Here is a 27,471-nt window from a genome sequence, read left to right on the forward strand (position 1 = left end):
ATTTTGCTAAGTATTTGCAAGAGACTAGAGTTGTTTGGTTAAAGAACTTAATATCATATAGAGAATTGGGCATGTTATCTGGGTAGGAGGTTATCTGTAGAAGGTGGTCGGTCCTAAATGTCCTCAAAACTTTTGAAAGAGTAGCAGATACTAGGCTTAGCTTGGATGACTGTAAAACAGAACTAAGATGAGTCAATGCTAAGAGAAGACAAATATTTTTTAAACATTTGAGTGAACTTTATATCAGAATTGAGATGGAAAGATCTGCCTTGTTGTTTAAGCATAGATTGCTTAGGCTACTTATTTTGTTCAAAGGATCCAAGGCTCTAAAACTTTAGTGCTTAGACAAATTATTCATTCTTTCATAACAATGTCTAAATTCTTAGTATACATTCAAGGCTTTTTATAATCTGGCCTTAGCTTATGGCTGTAGCTTCACAGACCTACCTCACAGACGTATCTCCCTCCCCCTATGTATTTATATGTATGTTTAAATCACGTTGTATTCATATTGTTCTCATCATCATGCCTTACCATTTCATTAGTCTTCTTGTCTTCTCAGATGTTAGGGTTCTTACCTAAATGCTACACCAGCTATGGGGTATATAAAAATCGAGTAGTGGCACTTTCTGTTGCAAAAAACTACAAACTAAAATTATGTTTAAAACTTATATTTTTTAAAGTTTTGCTTTATTACTTAAAAATATAATATCTTACTGCTTTGTTTTAATTCTACCCAAGGGAACTGTTTTTGTACTTTTAAAATAATATCCTCAAGGCCCAAGGCATAAGTGTGAACATTGTAACGCTATGTACAATAAAGAAAAATGGAAGCAAAAAGAAAGAGGTTACAGATGTTAAATTCCTAACCATCCCTAGAAGTTGATGAGTAGTTTCTTACAGAATTTGGGGGTTCAGGTGGGGAAGGAGGTTAAATATGTAAAGTGGCAGGGGTTGATCAAGAAACGTTTAAGCTCTAAAAATATTTTTCTTCTTTGAATAGGTATACTCGGATATTAATGAAAGATATAGATATACTCAATTCAGCAGGCAAGATGGACAAAATGAGGTTATTGAACATCCTGATGCAGTTGAGAAAGTGCTGTAATCATCCATATCTCTTTGATGGAGCGGAACCTGGTCCACCTTATACAACAGATATGCATCTAGTAACCAACAGTGGCAAAATGGTGGTTTTAGACAAGCTGCTCCCTAAGTTAAAAGAACAAGGTATCTGTTACCCGTATCAAATTATCAAAACTGTTTTAAAATGCTCATGTTAAAACAAAGGAGCACTATACTTTGAAATGACTGCTCTGATGCTTTCCAAAGTTGAAGTGTAGAATATTAAAAAAACCTATTCATTATCTGAGCTCTAACCCCTACTCCTGATTTTAGGCCTTAAGTCTCTTAGAAGGTAAGCAATAGTTAGAGCAACCATACTCTCTTGATTTTGGGAAAAGTTTACACTTTATATATACTTTCCTAGAAATTACAGCTTTCTGTCATAAAATGTGAAGATTGCACCTCCCTCCCACACATGGTTCCCAGATCCATTGTTAGACAGTGGTGGTGTGTTCATGATACTGTTTTTTAATTATTTATGTGGGGTTTAGTTTAATTAGGTATTATGTACATGGACCTGAAACATTTTTATTTATAGTATGTTGACTTTTTATATGAAAAGGGGTATGTCTGTGGTGTGTGTTTGGGTATATTTAAATTACACGAATGTAGAAAGAACTTAGAAGCCAGCTTCCAATTTTAACTAATAAAAAATGTTTTTAGTCTACTATACTTTTCCTCCTCCCAGATTATTTGAAGCAAACGTCAGACACTATAGCATTTCATAAATTATCTCTCTCTTAAAGATAAGAAATATCACTGATACAGTATTAAGTGTACAGATTCAAGTTGGTGTTTCTCTCTGTATTTTAATAAGAATGACAGTTGTACCAGTAGATGAATCTCCTCTATGATACTATCAAAAGCATATTGTAAGAGTTGTCAGTGAATGGGTTTACTTTTTCCTTTTTATAGCTTTTTGTAGAGATAGATTTTTAAAAAATGCTTTCCTTGAAAGCAAAGTAATTAAAGGAATTGAATTGGTGGGGAGGAGTGGCAGGAACTTGGTGGGAATATTCAGATATTAATGTAAAGTATATTAAACTCTGCAGGGAAAATGGAGACTATTAAATGTTCTCATGTTGCAGTACCTTTTTGGAAGGCTGAGGTGGGCAGATCATTTAAGGTCAGGAGTTCAAGACCAGCCTGGCCAACATGGTGAAACTCCATCTCTACCAAAAATACAAAAAATTTAGCTGGGCATGGTGGCATGCACCTGTAGTCCCAGTTATTTGGGAGGCTGAGGCAGATGAATCACTTGAACCTGGGAGGCAGAACTGAGATGGCGCCACTGCACTCCAGCCTGGGTGTCAGAGCGAGACTCCATCTCAAAAAAAAAAAAAAAAATTCTTATGCATTTGAGGTGCAGGAACGTGTGACAACAGCAGATTGTCAGCCTCCGCTTCTAAGACGGGATCATTTCATAATCATTACTTTTCAAAATGATCCTTTCTCTTGATGCATTCTACTGAAAGTATTATGTAGCTGCCTAAAGAAGTGGAAGGCAGTCAGATAGTTTGAATCACATCAGATAAGTGAAGGATAGTGATTGTAGATACAATACGAGGCACATATTACGGTCCTTTGATCTGGAATGGGTCTTCAGAACCAGGTTGAAACCTGGAGTATTAGGTGTGTGTTGGGGGTTTGGGGAGTCATACGCATTGAAGAGGAGTTGTGGAGTAGTGGAAGGTTATTTTTAAACATATGTGGGGTAACAAGATAATGATTATCTTACCCTTTGAGATGGGAAAGCCTTCCAGACCAGAGGCAAATATGCTTTTCTGTACAAATGTTACCCTTTTTTATTTGTGCCATGGTGAGAAAAAAGTGGGAAATGACTGACTTGGATAATAATGTGTAGATTTTTTTGCCCCCTTGTAACCAAGTAGGTAACTTTGGAATTAAAGATAATTGGTTAGTCTTACTTTTGGTTACCCTTAAATTTTTCTACTTTTGAATATATTAATATATTCACTAACAGGTTCACGAGTATTAATCTTCAGTCAAATGACAAGGGTATTGGACATTTTGGAAGATTATTGCATGTGGAGAAATTATGAGTACTGCAGGTTGGATGGTCAGACGCCCCATGATGAGAGACAAGTGAGTAAAATTTGGGGAGGGAGATAAAAAAGAATCATAAATTTTTTGACAATAATTTTATTTTATCCATAGGACTCCATCAATGCATACAATGAACCAAACAGCACAAAGTTTGTTTTCATGTTAAGCACGCGTGCTGGTGGTCTTGGCATCAATCTTGCGACTGCTGATGTAGTAATTTTGTATGATTCTGATTGGAATCCCCAAGTAGATCTTCAGGCTATGGTAAGAGATAACAAATAAATTTATTCTGTGCTTAGTAGATGAATTAGTTAGGGTGAGCTAATTCTACAAATATCAGTGACTTAACCCGATAGAATTTTATTTTTCTCCAATCCAGTGGTTCAGTGAGAGTATATTGAGTTGATGTTCCATCTAAATATAAGGGTATTCCCATCTCAGAGATCTGCCATATCTTAGGACCCTGGAGTCCTCTGCTATGTCCTCTGCATCCTATTGGCAGAGGGGGAAAGGATAGAGTGGGAGATTTCCCAGGTAATTTATGGGTCAGACCTTGAAAGAGCCTCCTTGTCTCTCCACCCTCTTGATCAGACAGTTGGACAGAACTCAAATCATGTAGCATAACTGACTGCAAGGGAATTGGTAAATTATACTGTAGTTGTATCACAGGACGAAAGAGAATTGGGTTTGATGAGCAACTAGCCTGTCTGCCACTTTAGATATTTAAAAGATAACACCTGTGTGAAAGTACCAGTCAGATCAGGAAGATTATTTTTAGATTGAGAGAATTGATACTGCAGATTGGCCTGATCCATGATACTGGTGACTATAAACCCAACTGTAATTAGTCACTTTCTTTTTTTTTTTGAGATGGAGTCTCACTCTGTTGCCCAGGCTGGAGCACAAGGTCCGCCTCCCGGATTCACACTATTCTCCTGCCTCAGCCTCCCAAGTAGCTGGGATTACAGGTGTGCACCACCACGCCTGGCTAATTTTGTATTTTTCTTAGAGATGGGGTTTCACCATGTTGGTCAGGCTGGTCTTGAATTCCTCACCTTCAGATGATTCCCCCACCTCAACCTCCGAAAGTGCTGGGATAACAGGAGTGAGCTACTGCGCCCAGCCCATTAATCACTTTCATCTTGTGCTCTTACTAAGGTTGACTGGGGAAAATTGACCAATTATTAGAAATAAGGGAGTTTTTTAGGAATGTAGTTAGCAAAAGTGAAACAAATTCCTATTCAAACTAGTTTGACTACGTGTATGTAGTTAATTGGGTAATATTTAAAGATTAGAATTTTTATGTTGTTTGCTAAGTTCATTGTTTCATGTCACTTTTTTGCCTGATAGCAGTAACAATTTGGGTTTGATTTAGATAGAAAAACATTTTGAATTTAAACCTAGGGAAAAAGACTTAAAATCTTTTCTCATCAGACTTAAAAATTACAATTTTGTATATTGTTTGGAGACATTGTGTGTGTTTTATCTCTGTAACCTAGCAGAATTCATCTGATTCCTTACAGATTCATTGTTATTACAAATTTTTAGAAGTTTTATACTTCAGAATATTTTAATTTTGTTTCTCATTGTACCCATTTTAGTGTTATTTATGTGACTTTTAAACTCAATTCAAAATAACATGGTAATTTATTTAGGACCGAGCACATAGAATTGGACAGACCAAGACAGTCAGGGTGTTCCGCTTTATAACTGATAACACTGTAGAAGAAAGAATAGTAGAACGTGCTGAGATGAAACTCAGACTGGATTCAATAGTCATTCAACAAGGTAAGCCATGGAACTTTAAAACTTTACCAAGTTGGATTGACACAACCTGTTTTTGTTTGAACATCGTCTTAGAAGATTCTTGTTAGTAAGCATCCATTGAGTCAAGCTTGCAGCCAGTAGAGATGACTTGTATTGCAAATACAGTAAACTTTAGTTTTGTCCTTAAGAAGATTTATTTGGGCTCAGGACAATTGAGTTTTGAATAATGACTCTGTCAGTTAGCAGTTCCCTCTCATTACATGAACCCATTTCCTCATCTGTTAAGTGGGGATAAAAATACACTTAAGGATTTTAAAGGATTAAAGGGGCTAATATATATAAGATATCTGATATTCAGTGTGGTAGTTAATGATTTATATATACTAATTACTCTGGATTACTGTGGGTAATACTGAAGAAATAAAAATCAAAGAGCCTGATTTTATTCTTTTTTCATGTCTGCAACTTATTGAGTACCCACCAGATGCTAGGCACTGTTCTTGGTGTTGAGAATTCAGTGGTAAATGGAACATTCAAGTATTCTTACTTTCAAAGAGTTTACAATTTAGTTGGGAGGGCAGATGAAGTAAACAAGGTATAAGTAGGAGTAGGGGTGAGAGTGGGATTTTATTTTGAATCAATTGAAGGAAACTTAAGTTCTCATTCCACATCAGCTTTTAAGGATGACATAATTTATGTTTTCATGAAACTTACTGTAAAGTTGATGATGGGAAATACAAAATTCAAGAAAAGGGGTAGGAAACTTAACTTCAAATGTGCATTAGTTTCCTTTGTAACTGCATGGTGGGCATATATTTACTGTCTAAAACTGAAAGGCATATTGTTACATTGTTTACTGATTATGTAGGTATCTTGATTTTGTCAGTCTCTTATTTGCATGTTAGTATTTTACATGTCTTTGGTGTCCCTAATGCTATTCATAGTGTTGGCCATATGTCTGAGTACCTAAAGACAATAAATTATTGCTTATTTTTACAAATTGTTTCCGTTAGGCAGTGTGAACATTTCATTTTCTCCTTTAGTCTTCATGCCAGCTCGAGATGTTAGCATCAGAGGTAAAGGCTTTTGAGAGGTTAAATTACTTGTTCATTGTACATACAGCTGGGAAGTGACTCAAGGGGATCAAGAACTTTGTTAACTATTAAGCATTTAATTAGAAAGGTCTTTGGGGGCTTCTCGAGGCTGCCAACCCATGAGGTTATCTCATGGGTGATATAATGGCTAATGTTTTGTTTTTCTGCACACATCTATGTGTTTTGAAAAACACCTGCCATGTGCTTCTTGTTCTCACTTATTTTCATCCATGAAACACTTTTTTTTTGAGATGGAGTTTTGCTCGTTGCTCAGGCCGGAGTACAATGGCACGATCTTGGCTCACTGCAACCTCCACTTCCCGGGTTCAAGCAATTCTCCTGCCTCAGCCTCCTGAGTAGCTGGGTTTACAGATGCCCACCACCAGTGGTGTCTGGCTAATTTTTTTGTATTTTTAGTAGAGACAGGGTTTCACTTTGTTGGCCAGGCTGGTCTCAAACTCCTGACCTCAGGTGATCCACCCACCTCGGCCTCCCAAAGTGCTAGATTACAGGTGAGAGCCACCGTGCCTGTCAGAAACACTTTTTTTTTAAAGATTAAAAAACCTTAATTTATTCATAAATTTAGAAATCTTGAGGTTTTTTACTTCATATTTACTGTGGCAATTTTTGGAGCAAACCTTCAGGCTAATAGCTTTCTTGTGCCATTTGTAGACATGTTAGTCAAACAGCAAGGCTTAAGTACATACCTCTGTGTTACAGTTTTTTATTTGAGAGACATAATTGAAAACGAGAGTACACAAGCACTTTACATCTGAAGGTTCCCTCTCTGCCCAACTTGGAAGTAGCTTGTATAAGCATGAGACCATTTTGGTAGCAATGGCAGCATCCAATCCAAAGAAACTTACTTTCTGGATATTGCCTCACTTTCAACGTCACGGATGTTTGGTTGTATATTCTGTTATGGGCCCCAAACCATGATACGAGTATTTAAAGAAGTTGTTGAAAACTTGGATCTTGTTCCACTTAATTACAAGTTGGTTGGCATATAAAAATCAAAGCTTTGTTTAGATGTATGTGAGTGACTCTTGAGGTGGGTGAAAACAAGTCTTTCTGGGTTTTTTTTTTTTTTTAATCTGTATTTTTGAAAACACAAATTACAAGGTTGTCCAAATTCCTGCCAACTGAAAATCTTTAGTAATTTATTAATGGTGAGTTTCTTCGATGATCCAGATACATTTTCTCACCAGGTGTGGTAGTGCATGTGTTTAGTCCTAGCTACTTGGGAAGCTGAGATAGGAGGATGGCTTGAGCAGGGAGTTGAAGGCTGCAGTGACTATGGTCCTGTCATTGCACTCCAGCCTAAGCAACAGAGCAAGACTGCGTCTCAAAGAAATAAACGAATAAAATAAATTTTTAGGAGTTTCAGTTCTTCTGGAAGTTTTCTTTAAAAAGAAACTGATGTTACATATTTCAGTTCTGTGTAAAGTATGGCCTGTGTGAAGGATTTTTCACTTTACTTTTCTAAGGAGAAAAAGCTGATTTGGGGAGTATTAGTAATAACACCTTTCTGCTCATCAGAAACTTGTGTATATAATGCTTCCATCTGTTGAAACTTGGAGGTTTTTGAAAACTTCGTCATATGCAGCTTTCACAAAAGATTATATTTCATTGACACAGTATACTGTGTAGGGTTCATTATATAATACATCAGCTTTAGGAATGTTTTGTAGCTTACCAACTGAAAATTTGGCGTTAAATTTAGTGCAAAAATGAAAATTATCAGATGCGAATAAACAGTAAACAGAAATGATTGACATTTGAGACAGAATTATAAGGCATTAAACCTTACATTTAAAATTTCAAGTTTCCAGTAAAATAAAGTCTGTTCAGTTGACATTATACAACACAATCTTTTTTCAGGGAGGCTGGTGGATCAGAATCTGAACAAAATTGGGAAAGATGAAATGCTTCAAATGATTAGACATGGGGCAACACATGTGTTTGCTTCAAAGGAAAGTGAGATCACTGATGAAGATATTGATGGTATTTTAGAAAGAGGTGCAAAGAAGGTGAGATGTAGATTAAATAATGCTTTTAATATAGAATGTTTTAGACCAGAAACAGGAAATATTTGTTACATTGATGATAAATAATTTTATTTCCCTAACAAAAAAGCTTTTATGTACCTGAAGTTAATTTATTTTGACTGCAGGTTTCATGCTTTCTTTGTTGTGAATCTAAGAAGTTGATTATTTTGTTCTCTAGACTGCAGAGATGAATGAAAAGCTCTCCAAGATGGGCGAAAGCTCACTTAGAAACTTTACAATGGATACAGAGTCGAGTGTTTATAACTTCGAAGGAGAAGACTATAGAGAAAAACAAAAGGTAATTTAGAAATAGGTTTGGGTTACATGAAAGCTTTATTTTACTGGAAACCTGGAATTTTAAGTGTTACTGTAATGTCTTGTAATTTTGCTTAAAACAGCAGTCATTTTTGCTTATTCACATCTGAATATTTTCATCATTATGTAAAATTTAATGCCGGTTTTTCAGTTGGGAAGCTCTGAACTATTTTTAAAATTTTTGTAATGAAGTTTGTGTTTACAGTGAAATATATTCTTGTATGAGATGAATAGTAATGTGGGATGGTAACCTGATTCATTTTATTTTAAACAGCAGAAGTGGCTGGTAATAAAGGGAAAATTTCCTTAACTTCATAAGTAATACTTGGTAATATAGAGATAAATTGAAAAATACCCATAGAGTACAAGAAAAAAAATAATTCTACCCAATGTTTTTCTTGTTAACATTTAGGTCTGTATCTTCAGAATTTTTTCTAGGCTAATTTGTGTCTACACTTTTCTCCTAGTTTAGATTTATACAAAACATTCAGTAGCGTTTCTCCCTCATTTAACAGTTGTTCTTTAAGCAAGAAATACTGAATGCTTACACTGTTGACTGGACACTGTCTCATGTGTTAATTATATACATAATATTGAGCAAAGTATCATATTCCCCACCCTCATAGAGCTTATAGCCTAGGATTTTGTGAATATCTTTCCATTTACAAACATCCTTCTTGATGATGATTTGTTACTATGGAATAAAAGTCTGTGATCTGAGTTGTTTCCCATGTTCTAGATTGCATTCACAGAATGGATTGAACCACCTAAACGAGAAAGAAAAGCCAACTATGCCGTGGATGCATATTTCAGGGAAGCTCTTCGTGTTAGTGAACCTAAAGCCCCCAAGGTGAGTTGACTGACATAGCATAAAAATATCTAAAATTTTTGAAAATGTAATTTTTTCTTATATTCTTGCACAAAAATTGATAATTACATTTTGTCTTTTTTTTTTTTTTTGAGACAGAGTCTTGCTCTGTTACCAGGAGTACAGTGGTGCAATCTCAACTCACTGCAACCTCCACCTCCCGGGTTCAAGCAATTCTCCTGCCTCAGCCTCTCGAGTAGCTGGGACTACAGGCGCCCACCACCACCCCTGGCTGATTTTTGTAATTTTAGTAGCTATGGGGTTTCACTGTGTTGGCCAGGATGGTCTTGATCTCTTGACCTCGTGATCTGCCTGCCTTGGCCTCCCAAAGTGTTGGGATTACAGGCGTGAGCTACCACCTCCGGCCTACATTTTGTATTTCTTTGGAGGGTACTCCTTTCTGTTTTTAGTTAACATTTTTAAAAAAATAATTTTGAATCTGTGCATTTAAAATTAAGATATCAATTCATTTTTATTGAAAGATATTATTCAGTTGCTTGCAGAATTGGCTGTCATGGTTTCTGAAGACTAAGAATACATTTAAAACAAAATTTCTTTTTTATGGATAACGCTTATTTTTATTTTTCTTTAGGCTCCTCGACCTCCAAAACAACCCAATGTTCAGGATTTCCAGTTCTTTCCTCCACGTTTATTTGAATTACTGGAAAAAGAAATTCTGTTTTACAGAAAAACTATTGGGTACAAGGTAATTAAAATTATCCACCTTTCTGTTCATTCCTATCCAGAAATTATGGAAGGTATAAACATTAGTTATAAATATTTATTTAATTTGGACCTAGTAGGAAAAATAATTGCTTTAGCCTAGCCTAGTTGTATATGTGAAATATGTAAACTTGGGTCTGTTGTTCTTTAAAAAGAAAAAATAAGACTTCATGACCAATCTAGTTTGTTTTTAATGTCATAAATGCAGTGTATCAGTGTATTTTCTTTCCTGGTTGAATCGAAACTTGTGAAATGTCAGTGAGTTGGTTTATCACATGCTCTTTAAAATTTACTGATTTAATGGCATAGGAAAATACCTTTTAGGTACCTCGAAATCCTGAGCTGCCTAATGCAGCACAGGCACAAAAAGAAGAACAGCTCAAAATTGATGAAGCTGAATCCCTTAATGATGAAGAGCTAGAGGAAAAAGAGAAGCTTCTAACACAGGTATAGCCTTTAATCAGTACAAATTTTAGTAACAGTTTGTTGTAAAGGACTGTTTTAGGTTATGTTGGGGCATACAAATAAGTAAGTTTGTGCTTTTAAAGATGGAATAATTGGAGACAATTATGGGCATGTGAATAAATGCTCCATTTGATTGTCACTAGTTGAGGTAGTTGAGAAGACTACAGATTTTATTACTCTGGCCTCGGTAGAGTGGGTATCCTTTTTATCACCTTACTTTGAATGTTCTTATCTTTCCTATGAATTTTCCACTTTGCTACCCAGTCACCATTTTCAATTATAAATCTTGGCTTGGTGTTTTTTAAACATCCTTTGGTGTTCATCAAGGTCTTTCAGAATCTGGCCTTTGACTTACCTTTAAAGCTTTATTTTCCTTCCATTTTTCTACTTGCTCATATTTTTGCCCTTTATGTTTTTCACTCTTTCTGGCCAACTGCTAATAATCCTTCAAAGCTCAGTGAAACTGTTACTTTTTCGTACAGTGTTCCTTACTCTCTCCCACTCATATTTAATTGCTTGGGTATTTGAGCAATGTATAATGTGTTGTCAAAAGTGTACATTTACGTACACGAAAAGTTACCACTCTAAAAGAACTTAATAAATAAACTAGCAGCAATTGAAAATTTGTTATTGTAATATTTAGAAGAATTGCTAAAGTTTTAATAGCATGTTTTCCAGTTTAATGTGCTGTGATTAAATATTTTGTTTCTGTTCCTGTGAAGGGATTTACCAATTGGAATAAGAGAGATTTTAATCAGTTTATCAAGGCTAATGAGAAGTGGGGTCGTGATGATATTGAAAATATAGCAAGAGAAGTAGAAGGCAAAACTCCAGAAGAAGTCATTGAATATTCAGGTAATTCTTTTAACCAGGCTGTTGGAGTTTAGTAAGAGCTGTTGGAAGGTTCTTGTTTTCTTACTCTGAATTATGTTGTGATTAACTAATTTTGTCACAACGTAGTTAGTACCTTCTTCATTATTTTTTACAAATTAAAAAATGTCCCCTTCCCAAAAATAGAGTAATGGTTTCCTTTTTAAAAATTTTTTTTTTTTTTTTTTGAGGCGGAGTCTCGCTCTGTCGCCCGGACTGGAGTGCAGTGGCCGGATCTCAGCTCACTGCAAGCTCCGCCTCCCGGGTTTACGCCATTCTCCTGCCTCAGCCTCCCGAGTAGCTGGGACTACAGGCGCCCGCCACCTCGCCCGGCTAGTTTTTTTTTTTATATTTTTAGTAGAGACGGGGTTTCACTGTGTTAGCCAGGATGGTCTCGATCTCCTGACCTCGTGATCCGCCCGTCTCGGCCTCCCAAAGTGCTGGGATTACAGGCTTGAGCCACCGCGCCCGGCCTAAAAATTTTTTAACCCTAGCTAACTCTAGCCACAGCAGAGAAAATCAGAATAAGTCACTGGATAATTGCCCTTGCGTTTTTATCTTAATTTCTCTCCATAACTTCAAGTATTATGTGTTGTGTTTCCTGAAGTCAGTTGTATTATCAGGTTAATATATGAGGGTATGCTGTGGTGAGTCTGCTTAGAATAGCAGAAATTTAAGAATTAGAAGATAAATAATCTAGTTGATCCTATTTTTGTTTACACTAAAGAAATAAAAATATACATGATTTGTTTACTTTGTCCAATTTTTACAGCTGTGTTCTGGGAAAGGTGCAATGAGCTCCAGGACATAGAGAAGATTATGGCCCAGATTGAAAGGGGAGAGGCGAGAATTCAAAGAAGAATAAGCATCAAGAAAGCACTTGACACAAAGGTAATTTGCTTGCTAATAAGTTAGGGTAGTTAATAACTCCTAGCTGAGAGTTATTTTTATATAATGTGTTGTAGTCAGTGATACAGTCACTTAGAGAGTGACTTTTTATAAAAGGAAAAGAAGTTAGGGTTCACAATTTAAAATTTCTTCGAGTAGCATTCAAATATGGTGTTGTCAACAGAATTTACCTGTATGCTAGACTGATAGATCTGAGTCAGAGGCACTAAGATTAGCTTTTTACTAAGTAGAATCAGAAAGTCTTAGTCTGTATTTCTCTTTATAATGATAATAAAGACTATAAAGGTCTTTCAGGACAGAGGTTATATAAAGCAATTGAGGTGTTCTGGATAGAAAATTCTGATTTGAAATACAACATTTCAGCTAATTATACTAAAGCTGCGTTTGAAATACAGATTATATAGCGTTTGTATTTTATATAATACAAAATCTGACTTTCATAGATTGGACGGTACAAAGCACCTTTTCATCAGCTGAGAATATCATATGGTACTAACAAAGGAAAAAACTATACTGAAGAAGAAGATCGTTTTCTGATTTGTATGCTTCACAAACTTGGATTTGACAAAGAAAATGTTTATGATGAATTGCGACAGTGTATTCGCAACTCTCCTCAGTTCAGATTTGACTGGTTTCTTAAGTCCAGAACTGCAATGGTGAGTGCTCAGGGCTTTTTTGTGTACAGTAGCCAAGTTCAGAGTAAGTGTCATCTTTGGTATTCTTTAAGGTGACCTTAAAAAAATGTATGAAGTAGACTTTTGTTGCAATATTGTTAGTATCATAAAACCTAATAGCAGGGATAACTTACAAGTTTATTGATCCCATCCTTTAATATCTTACATCTTTAAACATCACTATATGATAAGACTAGCTTTTCAAGTTCTAAGTGGGAGGAAGTATCAGTTTCAACTTCTGAGTGTTAGGACTTTTTGGTTTTTCAAATGAACATATTTCTATAAAGAAAAATGGTCCTTGCATTCAGGCATCTGCATACTAGAATGCTGAATATGGATTATTTTAAGATGGCTTATTGTAGTAAACACTATTTTTGTACTGATTAAATGCTAGGTTTTGTTTTTATTCCCAATGTCTGGCTAACCATTTCTGACCAAATAGCCCCATTTCTAATAACCTAAAATTTGAATACAGAAAAGTTTAGCTTTGATGGATTGCTCCTTTTCTTCCTTATTTCACCGCCATTGAACTTCGAGCTTCAACTTGTTTTCTGCCAGATGAGGATAATGCTAATAAGTTCTGTAGTCTTAAGTTTGGGATATTCTGGGATAAGCAAAGTTTAAACATCTTTGTGTTTGTTTATAGTTAAAGTAAAATGTCACTTTGTAAGACAGTGGATAGTAAGCAGTATTTTCATGTTTGACCACTGAAATTTTTATTTCACTAGACATCACTATTTTGTGATACCCAGGTTTGAGAAATAAACTTAAATACATGAAGCTACTTTGAAGATAAAACACTGTGTAAATATATAATTAGAGAAAAGATCCAGTTGCTGAAAGCTTGTTTCTTCTTAAGTGGGAACAATTTATAGAGTTAATAAAGAATAATTTTATAGTGATTGTAATAAGACAGTGCCATGTTAATTTACCTAGTACAGTACTATAACTTAAAACTCTGTTACTTCTTAACATGTTCCATGTTAAGATGCACAAAAAATGATTTTTCTATCTCTATATACTATTTCTAAGCCTTGTGTGGTGTATTCTATAGAGTAGTATTTTAAAATTATTTTACTGTAGTTGTGTGTGTAGTAGTATCACTTAGTATAAGAAAAAAATAATTTTGCCCTATAAGAAGGGGAGCTGCTAACCAGCAGCCATGCAAATGGACTTCTCTTTCTTTCAGGGTTATCTGCTACTTCTACATTATACTTTAAATCTTTTCTGGAGACTGTATGTCCAGTTTGCCAGAGAGAGATGAGGTAGAACCTATCGTAGACTTCCATGGCTGGTTTTCCAAAATTGGGAAACGTGCCATGTGATTCATTGACCACCATAATTCTAGTGATACTTTGAAGGGAAAGATTATACACACCTGTTAAAGTTCTTGTTTTTGACCCTCACATACGTACGCTATTAATATTAAGTTCTTGTTTTTGACCCTCACATACGTACGCTATTAATCTATTTAAGTTTTGGATATAAGTAGCACAGTACTTATCAGACATAAACACTAAGTAGCAGTATTGCATATGTTATGAGCTGTTCATTTTTATTGCTTTAATTCCTAAGTGAAGGAAGAATTTTTGAAGAATACACAGTAGTTTGGCTTTAAAGGTGTAAAAACATTATTGACAAATATCTTGCTTTTAATCTTCATAGCATGAATTGTGTATGAAAATCTTTTTTTTTTAATTAGGGATGTATTAGTGGTTTTATATTATCCTATTAAAACATACTTTGTTTTAAAATTGAAATCATGAAACTTGTAGATGGAAAGTACATGTACTGTGTTTGTTTATAATTTAGGAGCTCCAGAGGAGATGTAATACCTTAATTACTTTGATTGAAAGAGAAAACATGGAACTAGAAGAAAAGGAGAAGGCAGAGAAAAAGAAACGAGGACCAAAGCCTTCAGTAAGTATTCATGAATATGTAAATATGTGGATAATGTAAATTTCTCCTTTCTAAGTATTTAACACTGCTTGGCTGTCATTGATGTGTTAGTCCCTGTTGTGCACCCCATCCATTGCCTTTACTTTTTTTTTTTTTCCCTTAAAGGGGAACCCAAAGTCATAATTTGAGATTCTTCCACTTTCAAATTTAGGTAGTGGTATAAATTTTTTATTTTTAGTTGTTATGAGTAGGTATATGTATTTATAGGTTATGTGAGATATTTTGATACAGGTATGCAATAAGTAATAAGGACATCGTGGTAAATGGGGTATTTATCACCTCCAGCATCTCTGTTACAATTTAACTCTTAGTTATTTTAAAATGTATAATTAAATTATTTTTTGCTGTAGTCACCCTGTTGTGCTATCAAATACTAGGTCTTAAGTCACTCTTTGTATTTATTTATATCCATTAGCCAGCCCCACTTTCCCCCACCCCCACGACCTTTCTCAGCCTCTGGTATCCATCCTTCTACTCTCTATCTCCATGAGTTTAAATATTATAATTTTTAGCTCCCACAGATAAGTGAGAATATGCCAAGTTTGTCTTTCTGTGCCTTGCTTATTTCACTTAACATAATAAACTCCAGTTCCATCCATGTTGTTGCAAATTATAGGGTCTCATTGCTTATGGTTGAATAGTATTCTGTTGTGTATACATACCATGTTTTCTTTATCCATTTTTCTGTTGATGGACACGTAGGTTGTTTCCAAATCATGGCTACTGTGAATAGTGCTGCAGTAAACATGGGAGTGCAGATATCTCTTTGATACACTGATTTTTTTGGGGGTGTATACCTAGGAGTGGGATTAGTGTATTGTAGGGTAACTATATTTGTAGTTTTTTGAGGAACCTCCAAATTGTTTTCATAGTGATTTGCGTTCCCACCAACAGTGTATGAGGGTTCCCTTTTCTTCACATTCTTGTCAGCGTTTGTTATTGCCTGACTTTTGGATAAAAGCCATTTTAACTGGGCTGAGATGTTACCTTATTGTAGTTTTGATTTGCATTTCTCTGATGATCAGTGATATTGAATAGCTTTTAATATGCTTGTTTGCTATTTGTATGTCTTCCTTTGTTAAACATATGTTCAGATCTTTTGCCTATTTTTAAATTGGACTGTTAGGATTTTTTTCAGTAGAGTTGTTTGAGCTCTTAAATATTCTGGTTATTAATCCTCTGACAAATGGGTAGTTTGCAGATATTTTCTCCCATTCTGTGGAATGTCTCTTCACTTTGTTGTTTCCTTTGCTGTGCAGAAGCTTTTTAACTTAATGTGATTCCATTTGTCCATTTTTGCTTTGGTTGCCTGTGGGGTATTATTCAAGAAATCTTTGCCCAGTCCAGTGTTCTGGAGAGTTTTCCCAATGTTTTCTTGTAGTTTCATAGTTTGAGGCCTTGGAGTTAACTCTTTAATACATTTTGTTTTTATTTTCGTATATGATTAGGGATGGGGTCAAGTTTCATTCTTCTGTTTGTGGGTATCCAATTTTCCCATTACCATTTATTGAAGAGACTGTCCTTTCTCCAGTGTATGTTCTTGGTACCTTTGTCAAAAATGAGTTCTCTGTAGATATATGGACTTATCTCTGGATTCTCTGTTCTTTTCCACTGTTGCACTGATCTATGTATCTGTTTCTATACCAGCACCATGCTGTTTTGGTTACTATAGCTCTGTACTACAAGTTAAGTCAGGTAATGTGATTCTTCCAGTTTTATTCCTTTTGCTTAGGGTGGGTTTGGCTATTTCTGAGTGTTTTGTGGTTCCATATAAATTTTAGTGGTTTTCTTTTCTATTTCAGTGAAGAATGCCATTGGTATTTTGATAAGGATTGCATTGAATCTGTGGATTGCTTTGGGTGGTGTGGACATTTTAACAATACTGAATTTTCTAATCCATGAACATGGAATATCTATTTTTTTGTGTCTTCAATTTGTTACATCAGTGTTTTGTAGTTTATCATAGAGATCTTTCGCTTCTTTGATTAATTCCTGGGTATTTTATTTCACGTGTAGTTACTACTTTTTATTTTTCACATTTTTCACTGTTGGCATAGAAATGCTACTGTTTGTTGTATGTTGATTTTGTATCCTGCAGTGTCACTGAATTTGTTTGAGTTCTAATAGTTTCTTGATGGAGTGTTTAGGTTTTTCCAAATATAAGATTATGTCGTTTACAAATAGGGCAATTTGACTTCTTTGTTTCCAATTTAGATGTCCTTTATTTCTTTCTCTCGTCTGATTGCTGTAGCTAGGACTTCCTTGAAATACTTAAAAAGTACAAATTTAGCTTGACTGGGTTGTGTGGGAAAAATCACATCTTGATGATATGGTAGTCCTTAATATGGGGCTTCATGAAAATCTGGGAACGTATGTCTCGTAAATGCCAAGTGTGTACACATCTCATTGGGAATACAAGTTATAATTTTAGAATAGGAAACATTGGAAAAGCAGTGGTATTATGACTTTTACTGTTAGTCTCTAAGCTTTGATTGATTGTTTCAGTGATGTTTTAGTAACGTGAAGGCGAATACTTTAAGGGAAAAAGTGTTATTTAATAATAGTTAATTTAATAAAAAATGGTTGCTTTATAAAGTCATGAGTAAATGAATATCTCTGGATAATATTTCATATTTATGTAACTGCCTTTTAAAAACTCGGTTGTTTCTTATTACTCTTTTGGGAAGCATGCATTTATTTGATGCTGATTTACTACTGTTAATTGTGCATTATTTTTATAATGTCATTATTAACATTAAACTTTTTTATTCTGTAAGTAAAATAAGTAGGTAAGATTATTTGGAGGCTGTATAGTTTGCTTTGAAAGATTTATATAGCCTGGGAGAAAAATCTCATATACCTATTACTTTGTAGTAGTAGTTATTACTAAAGTGTTATAATGTGTCTATATATTTTTTATATTTCATATTTATATGAGTCTTGTGAAAAGTAATCCTTTTGTCTGTTTGTAGACACAGAAACGTAAAATGGATGGAGCACCTGACGGTCGAGGAAGAAAAAAGAAGCTGAAACTATGAATATGTTTTTGTTTCATAATCACTAACTTTAAACCAGTAGTTCTTTAATTTACGGGTCTTCATAAGATGTACTGTACAATGCTCAATTGTTATGTCATTTAAAGACATCAGGTTCATCTGTTTACTGAGCTAGAAACATAGTATGTAGTTTCACTTTTTTAAATGCAACAGCTGTGCTGAAATTTTTTTATCATTAACACTTGAAGTAATAAAATAGGCTTCATTTATTACTAAGTGTTTCATTTGATTTATTTTTCTATTGTAGTTCCATTTGTGAAGATTGTGACTTTTTGTTTATTAGCTATAATTTCTACACTTGTAAGGTTTAAAAACAAGTTAAAAAGAAAATTGCAAATAACATTTGTCCCTTTCAGTCTTCATTTAGTTGTATAATTATTTTAATTCACTTTGCCTTTGCAGAAATTTGGGTATTTTCTTTGTAGTGCTATTGAGTCTCATCTGGAAAGATTATATAAATTGCATTCTCCTTGCTTATGTGGGTAGAATGGGAAAAGAAGGCAAGACAAAGTATACTTAAATTCTATGCATATTTCTGTTACGCTTTGTTTTTTTAGTTGATTCTGAAATGAATACGCCCTATTCTTTTGAAAGAATGGCCTTTTAGTTGTATAGCCAAAGACATTTAGTATTTTCCGATTCCTTAAGGTATTACTGTACCATTTTGTAAAAGGAATATTATTATTATTATTTTTAATTATTTGGTAAATATTTTGTCATATGACCTTCTGAAGCAGCCACAACTTAGATAATGTCAGAACTAAGGTGATTTTTTAAAAAAAAATTTTGAAAGAGCCAGCCAAAATGAGGTGAGAATTTGTCATACTGTTACATTGAAATTGGTAACAAAATGTATCCCCTCCCATTTTGAGTTTTAGGGTAAATGAAAATTTTATTGTATTTTAAAGTAATTTCTAAGTGTTAGCAAGACTGACTGTAATTCCAGTTTCTGTTTTCTATGGATAGACTTGATAAACTGGAGACCCTAAAGCAGGAATACCCAAATTATAGTGTCAGGATTTTAGCTGTACCAGAGGCCTTTATGTGCTACACATAATTTGTATAAAATTTTATATGTGCAGATTGGGTACATAAACAGTTCTCCATTTTTCTAAGGGAATGCAATAAATGTAGCATCGTGAATAAATATAACTTTTATAATCTGTAAAGTGGTCTTTCCATTTCTTTAATTTTTTTCTCAATTTTTATTCACTTTTTCCTTTAGGACACATTTCCCTTAATTGGATATCTTTCCCTTAAATTTCTATTAGTAGTTGTTTTCATCTGCCCACATGTAATTGAAGATTTTTAAAAAAATTTGATACCTGCAGTATTACTAATACTGCTTAATTTCTTGAAATGTGGAATTGCTGCTGTTAATATCAAGCAAAACGTAGTGTTAAATTGTAATTTGAATTAGTGCTCCCTCAAAATTAACTTTTTAAATACTGTGTTAGATTCTTAACAGTTAAAGGTCTAATAATGTGTGAGGAATGGTTACCTTTTTCATGAAAGGAAGAATTTGTACGAGTTATGACCTCAGTTTGGAAGAAACTGAAAAAATGTAAGGCTGAAGAAAACTTAAATGGAGGTCACAAAAGTGATGTTTTCAAGAAGAAGAGAAACTGGGAGGGAGATACACGGGAAATGCAAAATGAATCAAGTGTAGTGCTAGCCCTGAATGCTTAGGGACTCAAATGGAAACTGTGTGAAGGGAAACTCACTTGAAAAAAGCGTGAACCAGCTAGGCCCTGCCACTGTGTTTGACCGAGTTCACAAATCTGTTTTGTTTTGTTTTGTTTTGTTTTTTGTTTTTTGTTTTTGAGACGGAGTCTCGCTTAGTGGCCCAGGTTGGAGTGCAGTGGCCAGATCTCAGCTCACAAATCTGTTTTAACCTGTCGCTTCCCTGTCACCTCTGGCTTTCCTCTCCTGCTAAGCTTTGTTTCCTGGCAGTGATTAAAATCTTCTGTCAGTGCCACAGCTACTACTGCTACTGGAACTGCCATAGCCACCTTGGTGTCACGGTTTGGCAAGGTATTGGCCTCTACCACCATAGGGGCCAGAGCTTCTGCCTCCAAAGTTTCCTCCCTTCATGGGTCCAAAATTTGAAGACTGATTGTTGCCATTGCCAAAATCTTTGTAACTTCCACCACCTCCACAATTGCTTCCATCATTACCGTATGTATTATAGCAATCCCCACTGCCACCATATCCACCACCACCACCATGGCTGCCACCAAAGCTACCACGATCACAGAACTTGATGACTGTATTTGTTACTAATTATGTAATAGGTTAGTCTCTGTTCTGTGGAAAGTGTAAAGCATTCCAACACAGGGTTTCAATGCAGCATTTTTTGTTTTGTACCCATGCTGTTGATTGCTAAATGCTTTAATAGTCTGGTCATGATACTGAATAAATGTCTTCTTTTTTTATTTAACAAAGCATGAAAGATTGCTTAATTGTACATCTGACAAAGTGCTGGCAGCTATTATAAAGTATAATTATTATTACTACCTTTTAAGAGACGGGGTCTTGCTCTGTCACCCAGGCTGGAGTGCAGTGGTGCGATCACAGCTCACTGCAACCTCAAACTTCAGGGCCCAAGTGATCCTCCCACCTCAGCTTCCCAAGTAGCTAGGACTACAGATGTGCACCACCATGCCCAGCTAAGTTTTCTTAGTTTTTGTAGAGATAGGGCCTTGCTATGTTGCCCAGTCACGTCTCAAATGCCGACCTAAGGCAGTCCTCTTGCCTCTACCTCCCAAAGTGCTGGGATTACAGGTGTGAGCCTACATTCCAAAATGCTGGGATCACAGGTGTGAGCCTACACCACACCTGGCCTACATTTTAATTTTTTCATAAAGTTGAGAGAAGCAAATCCTAAGCATAGAGTACAGGTTGAGCATCCCTAATCAAAAAATCGAAAATCAGAAATGCTCCAAAATTTGAATGCTCAAAGGAAATGCTTATTGGGGCATTTCTGATTTTTGGATTAGGGATGCTGAACTGATAAGTATAATGCAAGTATTCTAAAGTCTGGAAAATGCTAAAAACTGCTGGATCCAAGCATTTCAGATGATTGCTCAATCTGCCCTTTGAGTATTTAATATATGCTGATTGTTTAAACTGATCTGGATTTAATTACATAAATGATCTTTGGCTTAGTGCCTTTCTTAAAAATTTCAATTTTAAAAAGCATTATAAAACACCCCTGTAGTTTTTCAGAAAAATTTGAGTGAAGAAGAAATTTCATCTTGTTCTATCCCTTTTTTTTTTTTTTTTTTGAGAAGGAGTCTTGCTCTGTCGCCCAGGCTGGAGTGCAGTGGCCGGATCTCAGCTCATTGCAAGCTCCGCCTCACAGGTTTACGCCATTCTCCTGCCTCAGCCTCCCGTGTAGCTGGGACTACAGGCGCCCGCCACCTCGCCCAGCTAGTTGGTTTTTTGTATTTTTTAGTGGAGACGGGGTTTCACCGTGTTAGCCAGGATGGTCTCGATCTCCTGACCTCGTGATCCGCCCGTCTTGGCCTCCCAAAGTGCTGGGATTACAGGCTTGAGCCACCGCGCCAGGCCTATCCCTTTTAATCTAAAAACAAATCTTTTTGAAAGAATGTGCTACTATATTTCAAGCCAGTTGTTTTGGAGTAGAACATTGCTAAAAAAAACAGGTACTAAGGAGGGTAATTTAAACAAAGTAGATTAATGACACAAGGATTGATGAACTCATAAATCCTAATGAATGGAATGCTAGAAGACAAGTATTAACAGAGTAGAAACTTTGAGGTACACAGCTGTTACCAAAATATATCCTTACTTGTTGGAATCTGACATGAAGATCAAAGGTGATGGCATCCCACAGATGACAGATAATGGGCAAAATATATTCTTGGTGTGGAGCAGTGCTGCCGAATTAACTTCCCTGTGTACATCCCAGAATCGTTTTGGATCTGTTAAGGTTTTTATTAGAATGATTAAATAGGCTTTTGCAGGATTAACTTCACAGTAGTTACCAGAAAAGGCTATGCTACAAGAATGAAAATTGAAGAACAAAGACCGAAATGATGTGATTCTAAATGAAAAAAATAAAGAAGTGGAATAGTTTCTCTATAGGCATAGGAGGCAAAGCATTGTTTCAGAAGTGGACTGGCACCTCACCTGAGATACTCAAGACTGGCAGCATGGGTCTTCATTCTTTGTTATCACTGAGGTTCCCTTGTGTCCTGAGAGATTTCCTAGCTCTAACGACAGATTTTTAGGGGGTGGGTAATGAGGCTATGAGAAGATTGAGGATCTAGGTGCTTGCCTCTAATTCTACAGCATAAAGGTGTGTGGCTCTTATCTCTAGGACACCAATATTTAATGTTGCATATCATGTATCTCCAGTACAAGAAGGAAGTTTATCAGAATTTAGTTAATGTTGGAAACTGTAATACAAACAATGTAAACACTACATTGACAAAAATATTAATAATTATGCATATAGTTTGCTTACTATAGAAATTCTTGTTTTTGATGTTGGATACAACCCAAAGGAGTTTTGATGTATATAGATGGTGAATCAATTGGGAAAAGAAATAGAGATAAGTAGAGATTATTTCAGTTCATTAAACTTTTGAAGTCCTAATTTAGTTCATGTGATTATTTGTAAATTTTTCTTTATTAGCCTTCCTCGATCATTGAAGAACCCAGGATTCAAATACAATACTTAATGGAAACACTTTTTCATCCCTAACTAAATCCTGGCCTGCAAGCAGAATTCACTGTGAAATCTGAGATGAAACCCCAGGGCTATTATGCTGGCCAGTGGAAGGTTGGTTCACCCCTCGAGAGGTGACATTAGAGTGGTCTGCAGACATCACTGGAGTGGACAAAGAGATGCCTGGGTGGTTGGGGAAAGGATAGATCATAGACAACAGCAGCCTCTTTCTAGAGCTCAGTTGCAATAAACACCATGGTTACTCATCAGACACACTGGAAGTTCTAGTTCTTCCCATGTTTCAAAACTCTAGAGAATTCTAGCATGGACTAAGCACTGCTTCTGTAGACCATAGGTATTTCTCCATGGCTGTTTGAATTTTTGGGAAAGCTCCTGTGTCTCATGCAGACCAGTGACTTTTGAGACAGAATCTTACTCTTGTCACCCAGGTTGGAGTGCAATGGTGCGATCTAGGCTCACCGCAACCTCTGCAACCTCCGCCATCCAGGTTCAAGCAATTCTGGCTCAGCCTTCTGGATAGCTGGGACTACAGGCACGCACCACCACACCGGGCTAATTATTGTATTTTTAGTAGAGACAAGGTTTCACTATGTTGCCCAGGCTGGTCTCGAACTCCTGGCCTCAAATGATCTGCCCGCCTCAACCTCCCAAATGTTGAGATTACAGGTGTGAGCCACTGCGTCTGGCCTGATGCAGAGTGATAATTTCTTGAGTGAGGCAGTGCTGTTGTCTAGAAGCAAGGCTTAGCTGGGTGAGACAGTACTAGTTGCCTTCAGAAGCGGATCTCTGCCCTGAAGTTTACCACCAGCCTGCTTTCCTTGATGCGCATGCTGGCTGGGTGTAGGGATCCTGAGTGGAGGGAAAAAGATGCAGATGCTGGCTGGGTGTAGGGATCCTGAGTGGAGGGAAAAAGAACATAGATGATACAGATTTACTGTGCAAAGGCGGAGTTCTTAACGGCTCTTCCTCACAAACAGGCTGGTGATTAGCTGACTTTCAGATTCCTTTCTACGAGGTGGCAAGGGGCCATCTGGTCATTCTAGCTTTGCAAGGAATAACTTTTTTTTTTTTTTCATTTTATATTCCCTTTAATCCCAGCAGATGGATAGGTTTGCTTTCTTAGTATGCTTTCCAGTTGTAGAAAGGTCTTTTCTCTGGTTACTGGCTTTCCCCCAGCCCCCTATTTTTTGTGCTCCTCCTCTTCCCCAGCCACCTCTTTCCCTGGGAGCAAACTTGAGAAAATTAATGGCACAGGTCTTGCAGAATACTCCTACCAATCTAAGTGCTGCAGATGCCACAGTGCTTTCTTCTCACCCATAATAGTCGTAAGTTAGAGGGAGCTCCTTCAAGAGCACGCTGAGTTTAGTTTCTTCATAGCAGGAATTAATCTTTAAAAAATTATCATTGGGCTCCTTATTGTACCTGGACAGTACTGGGACTGGGTGCTTGATAAGAGAATGAATAGTTTAAGTAGTTACAGTGAAACCACAGGCACCTGTAGAGGTCTCCCCAGGCTCACCTTGAAGCTCTGATTGGCGGCTGCAGACGGATGGCGGTGTTATGAACAAAGGTGAGCTGCAGCTCCCACTGCAGCTCAAACGCTGCCAGCTACCAGCTGCAGCTGGGAGTGAAAGACTAGAATACAGAGAGGCGCAGGCAGTCACTTAGGACGGGGCCGGGTTTAACACCTGAACAGTGGTGCTAGAAGGTCAGAGTCTTCTAGGTACATGTTGGAAACATCCTTGATTGTCTAGCACCAAGACTTTTAAACACAGGGGGACAAATCATCCCTTTGGGTATTTGTAATTGTTCCTCAGTTCAAATCTCTTGTTTTTTTTTTTTTTTTTTTTTTTTTTTTTTGAGGCGGAGTCTCGCGCTGTCGCCCGGGCTGGAGTGCAGTGGCCGGATCTCAGCTCACTGCAAGCTCCGCCTCCCGGATTTACGCCATTCTCCTGCCTCAGCCTCCCGAGTAGCTGGGACTACAGGCGCCCGCCACCTCGCCCGGCTAGTTTTTGTATTTTTTTAGTAGAGACGAGGTTTTACCGTGTCAGCCAGGATGGTCTCGATCTCCTGACCTCGTGATCCGCCCGTCTCCGCCTCCCAAAGTGCTGGGATTACAGGCTTGAGCCACCGCGCCCGGCCATCTCTTGGTTTTTAAAAAATACTTTTCCTCGGCGCGACCGGTGCATCACGTCGCGCGCGACCAGTCTGCAGGGCTCCTCCTGCGCTGCTCTTAGCCCCGCAGACGGCGGCCCAGCGGAGGAGCGGAAAGCATGGTCTGGGGGGCGGGGGACGCCTGGTAGGCGCTCTGGCCGCTGTTGTGTGGCTACGTGCTGGCGCTGCAGGGCGGGATGCTGTGCCCCCGAGAGAGGCCGTTGCAGGAGCGCAAGAAGCTGGACGGCCTCTGGAGGAGCTTCTGCGCCTTCTTAGACAACCAGTGTCGTGGCTTCTAGGAGCAGTGGTATCCGCCTCTGCTGGGAGAGTCGGACCCCATCCTGGACATGCCGGTTCCCTCAGCTTCAACGACATTGGCCAGGACTGGTGGCTGCGGCATTTTGTAGGCCAGATGTGGTACGAACGGGAAGTGACCCTGCCGGAGCAATGGACCCAGGACCTGCACACAAGAGTGGTGCTGAGGATTGGCAGTGCCCACTCCTATGCCATTGTGTAGGTAAATGGGGTAGACGCGCTAGAGCATGAGGGGTCTACCTCTCCTTCGACACCGACATCAGCAGCTTGTTCCAGGTGGGGCCCCTGCCCTCCCACCTCCGCATCACTATCACCATCAACAACATGCTCACCCCCTCCACCCTGCCACCAGGGACCATTCTCGACATGGCCGACACCTCCACGTGGGTACCATCCTGCCTCCGCCGCATGCGCCCACCTTCCTGCCCCACCCCGTGGGGCATTACTTTAGGGTGATGTGAGAACATATCAGTGACTTACAAATTTTGTAAGTAATTAAGACATTTTCAGTGAGAAGTATGGAGCTGAATATTTACATGAACCCTTCAAAAAGTGATAGTTAATGGAATAAATGAAAATAACAGGAGAGACTTTGTTGAAAGAAGACAAAATAGTCAAGGAAGTGATAGAGGATACAAAAGAAAGATGAAAACTTACATTCATTTAATGTCTACCATATGCCAAAGACAATATTATTATTTAGTTTTTATAACCACAACATTTGGTGGATATGATGACTTCCATTATATAGGTTAGGAAAGTAAAGCTTAGAGGCTTGTGAACCCACTAGTTTGAAGTTGTGTAGCGAATAGGTGGCTGAGTGAGAATTCAAAACTGGAACAGATTTGCTTGATCCAGAATGATTTTATTGTCCATGCATTTTCTTCTACATAGTACTGCCTGTAAAGTGGCAGTCAGTTATGGGAGGAGACCCAGAATGTCACAGATTTTGAAAGTTGTTGTGGAAAATTTGGAAAGAGGCATTGGTTTTAATGACTGATACAGGTGAGTGAAGAATGACTTTGGAGAGAACAGTTTTCTTCAATGGCATGGTAGTGTTTAAAACAGAATTTGATGGTAAAAAAATGTAGAACCAGTGTGTGTAGACTCATCGATGGAAAAGTTTATTTGTAAAATATCAGAGGAAAATTGTAACATAGATTTGTCCATTCAAACCCCCCGCCTCCCCCCACAAAGTCCAGATTCTTACTACATTCTTTGATGTAGCCAATATACAGCAGTTGAGTTCAATTTTGGCCCCTGTTTATGTGTATGCTAAAGAAAAATAACAATCCTAAGTATATGCCACTTAAACAAGAGGATGTGATTATACTATGAAACACTTTTGACCATAGGAATACAGCAGTGCTAAGGCAAGATAGGTCTTAACTCTTGCTGTCATTTGCTGCCATTGTTTGCCAAAGGTCTAGCACCCATCTTCAGAGGAAAGTCAAGAAATTAGTGCTCAGATGGTGGGATGAATTCCTGAATTACTGTTGGCTCTAGTAGTGTCTTCAGATCAATTTTATAGTTTCTTTAGAATTAGAAAATTAGTTCTCAGAACGGCACTTGGCCACCCAATGTGTATACTGCAATTACTCAACCAGCTGCTTGAAAGCAAGGGGCAACAGAGAAGTCAGCTACTGGCTGACCTCAGGCAACAGGAATTTTGATGATACTCCTTGGTCAAATCCTTCATTTAACATACATTTATATAGAACCTTTCTGTGTCAGACACCATTCTAGGTACCATAGATACAACAATAAAGAGAACTGACAAAACTTCAGCCTTCATGGAGTTTATATGCTAACACATATGCATAAACAAACACATATAAAAATCCAGAAAGTCATTACTGCTGTGAAGACAAACAACACAGAGTAAGCAGATACTGATATTGGGTTGTTGCCTTAGGGTGGTCAGCAAAATTGTTTCCAGGGAAGTGACATTTGGATGAAAAACCGAATAATGTAAGAGAGTTAACCATCAAATATCTGTGTGAAGATCTTTAGGAGGAGTGGGGGAACAGCAAGTGCAAAAGCCCTGTGATGGGAAAATGCTTGTATGTTTGAAGAACAGCAGTAAGACACCATGGCTGGAGTGTAGTAGGGGAGGGAGAGAGAGGTGGGAAATAATAATGGAGACTTAGTGAGGGCCACATCATGTGAATAGAGCTTTTGCAATCCTGTAGACAGGAAATATGTTTTGATTTTTCCCTAAGTCCACAAAATAGTTTGTGATAGAAAGCCATCGAAAGATTGAAAACAGGGGAGTATTATTTGTAACCTCAGTTGCTGTTCCATGCAGGCATAGGAAATAATAATGCTTCCTTGCTCCATATCTA

At 37.2% G+C, this 27,471-nt stretch overlaps 2 protein-coding genes across 3 annotated transcripts in view; both read left to right on the forward strand.

The window, feature by feature from the left end:
- SMARCA5 (SWI/SNF related, matrix associated, actin dependent regulator of chromatin, subfamily a, member 5) overlaps positions 1–19,109 on the forward strand; it is a 41,335-nt gene extending 22,226 nt beyond the window's left edge. For both annotated transcript variants that reach the window (XM_010356729.2, XM_010356730.2), the window contains exons 11-24: positions 1,004–1,230; positions 3,110–3,231; positions 3,304–3,456; positions 4,848–4,980; positions 7,935–8,083; positions 8,280–8,399; positions 9,156–9,266; positions 9,877–9,990; positions 10,332–10,454; positions 11,195–11,327; positions 12,115–12,233; positions 12,695–12,907; positions 14,738–14,845; positions 17,857–19,109. In XM_010356729.2, coding sequence (XP_010355031.1) covers positions 1,004–1,230; positions 3,110–3,231; positions 3,304–3,456; positions 4,848–4,980; positions 7,935–8,083; positions 8,280–8,399; positions 9,156–9,266; positions 9,877–9,990; positions 10,332–10,454; positions 11,195–11,327; positions 12,115–12,233; positions 12,695–12,907; positions 14,738–14,845; positions 17,857–17,922 — 1,891 coding nt within the window. In that variant the 3' untranslated portion in view covers positions 17,923–19,109. The remainder of the gene's footprint in view (positions 1–1,003; positions 1,231–3,109; positions 3,232–3,303; positions 3,457–4,847; positions 4,981–7,934; positions 8,084–8,279; positions 8,400–9,155; positions 9,267–9,876; positions 9,991–10,331; positions 10,455–11,194; positions 11,328–12,114; positions 12,234–12,694; positions 12,908–14,737; positions 14,846–17,856) is intronic.
- A 2,660-nt stretch (positions 19,110–21,769) lies between these two features.
- LOC104657022 (putative inactive beta-glucuronidase protein GUSBP11) lies at positions 21,770–26,903 on the forward strand. The gene is made up of 2 exons (XM_030914034.1): positions 21,770–21,895; positions 24,903–26,903. Exons 1-2 carry the CDS (start codon positions 21,770–21,772, stop codon positions 25,326–25,328), a joined length of 552 nt encoding a protein of 183 aa, XP_030769894.1. The 3' UTR covers positions 25,329–26,903.
- The last annotated feature ends 568 nt before the right edge of the window (positions 26,904–27,471 follow it).

This window comes from Rhinopithecus roxellana, chromosome 2 (genome assembly GCF_007565055.1).
Source record: "Rhinopithecus roxellana isolate Shanxi Qingling chromosome 2, ASM756505v1, whole genome shotgun sequence".
Lineage (NCBI taxonomy): Eukaryota > Metazoa > Chordata > Mammalia > Primates > Cercopithecidae > Rhinopithecus > Rhinopithecus roxellana.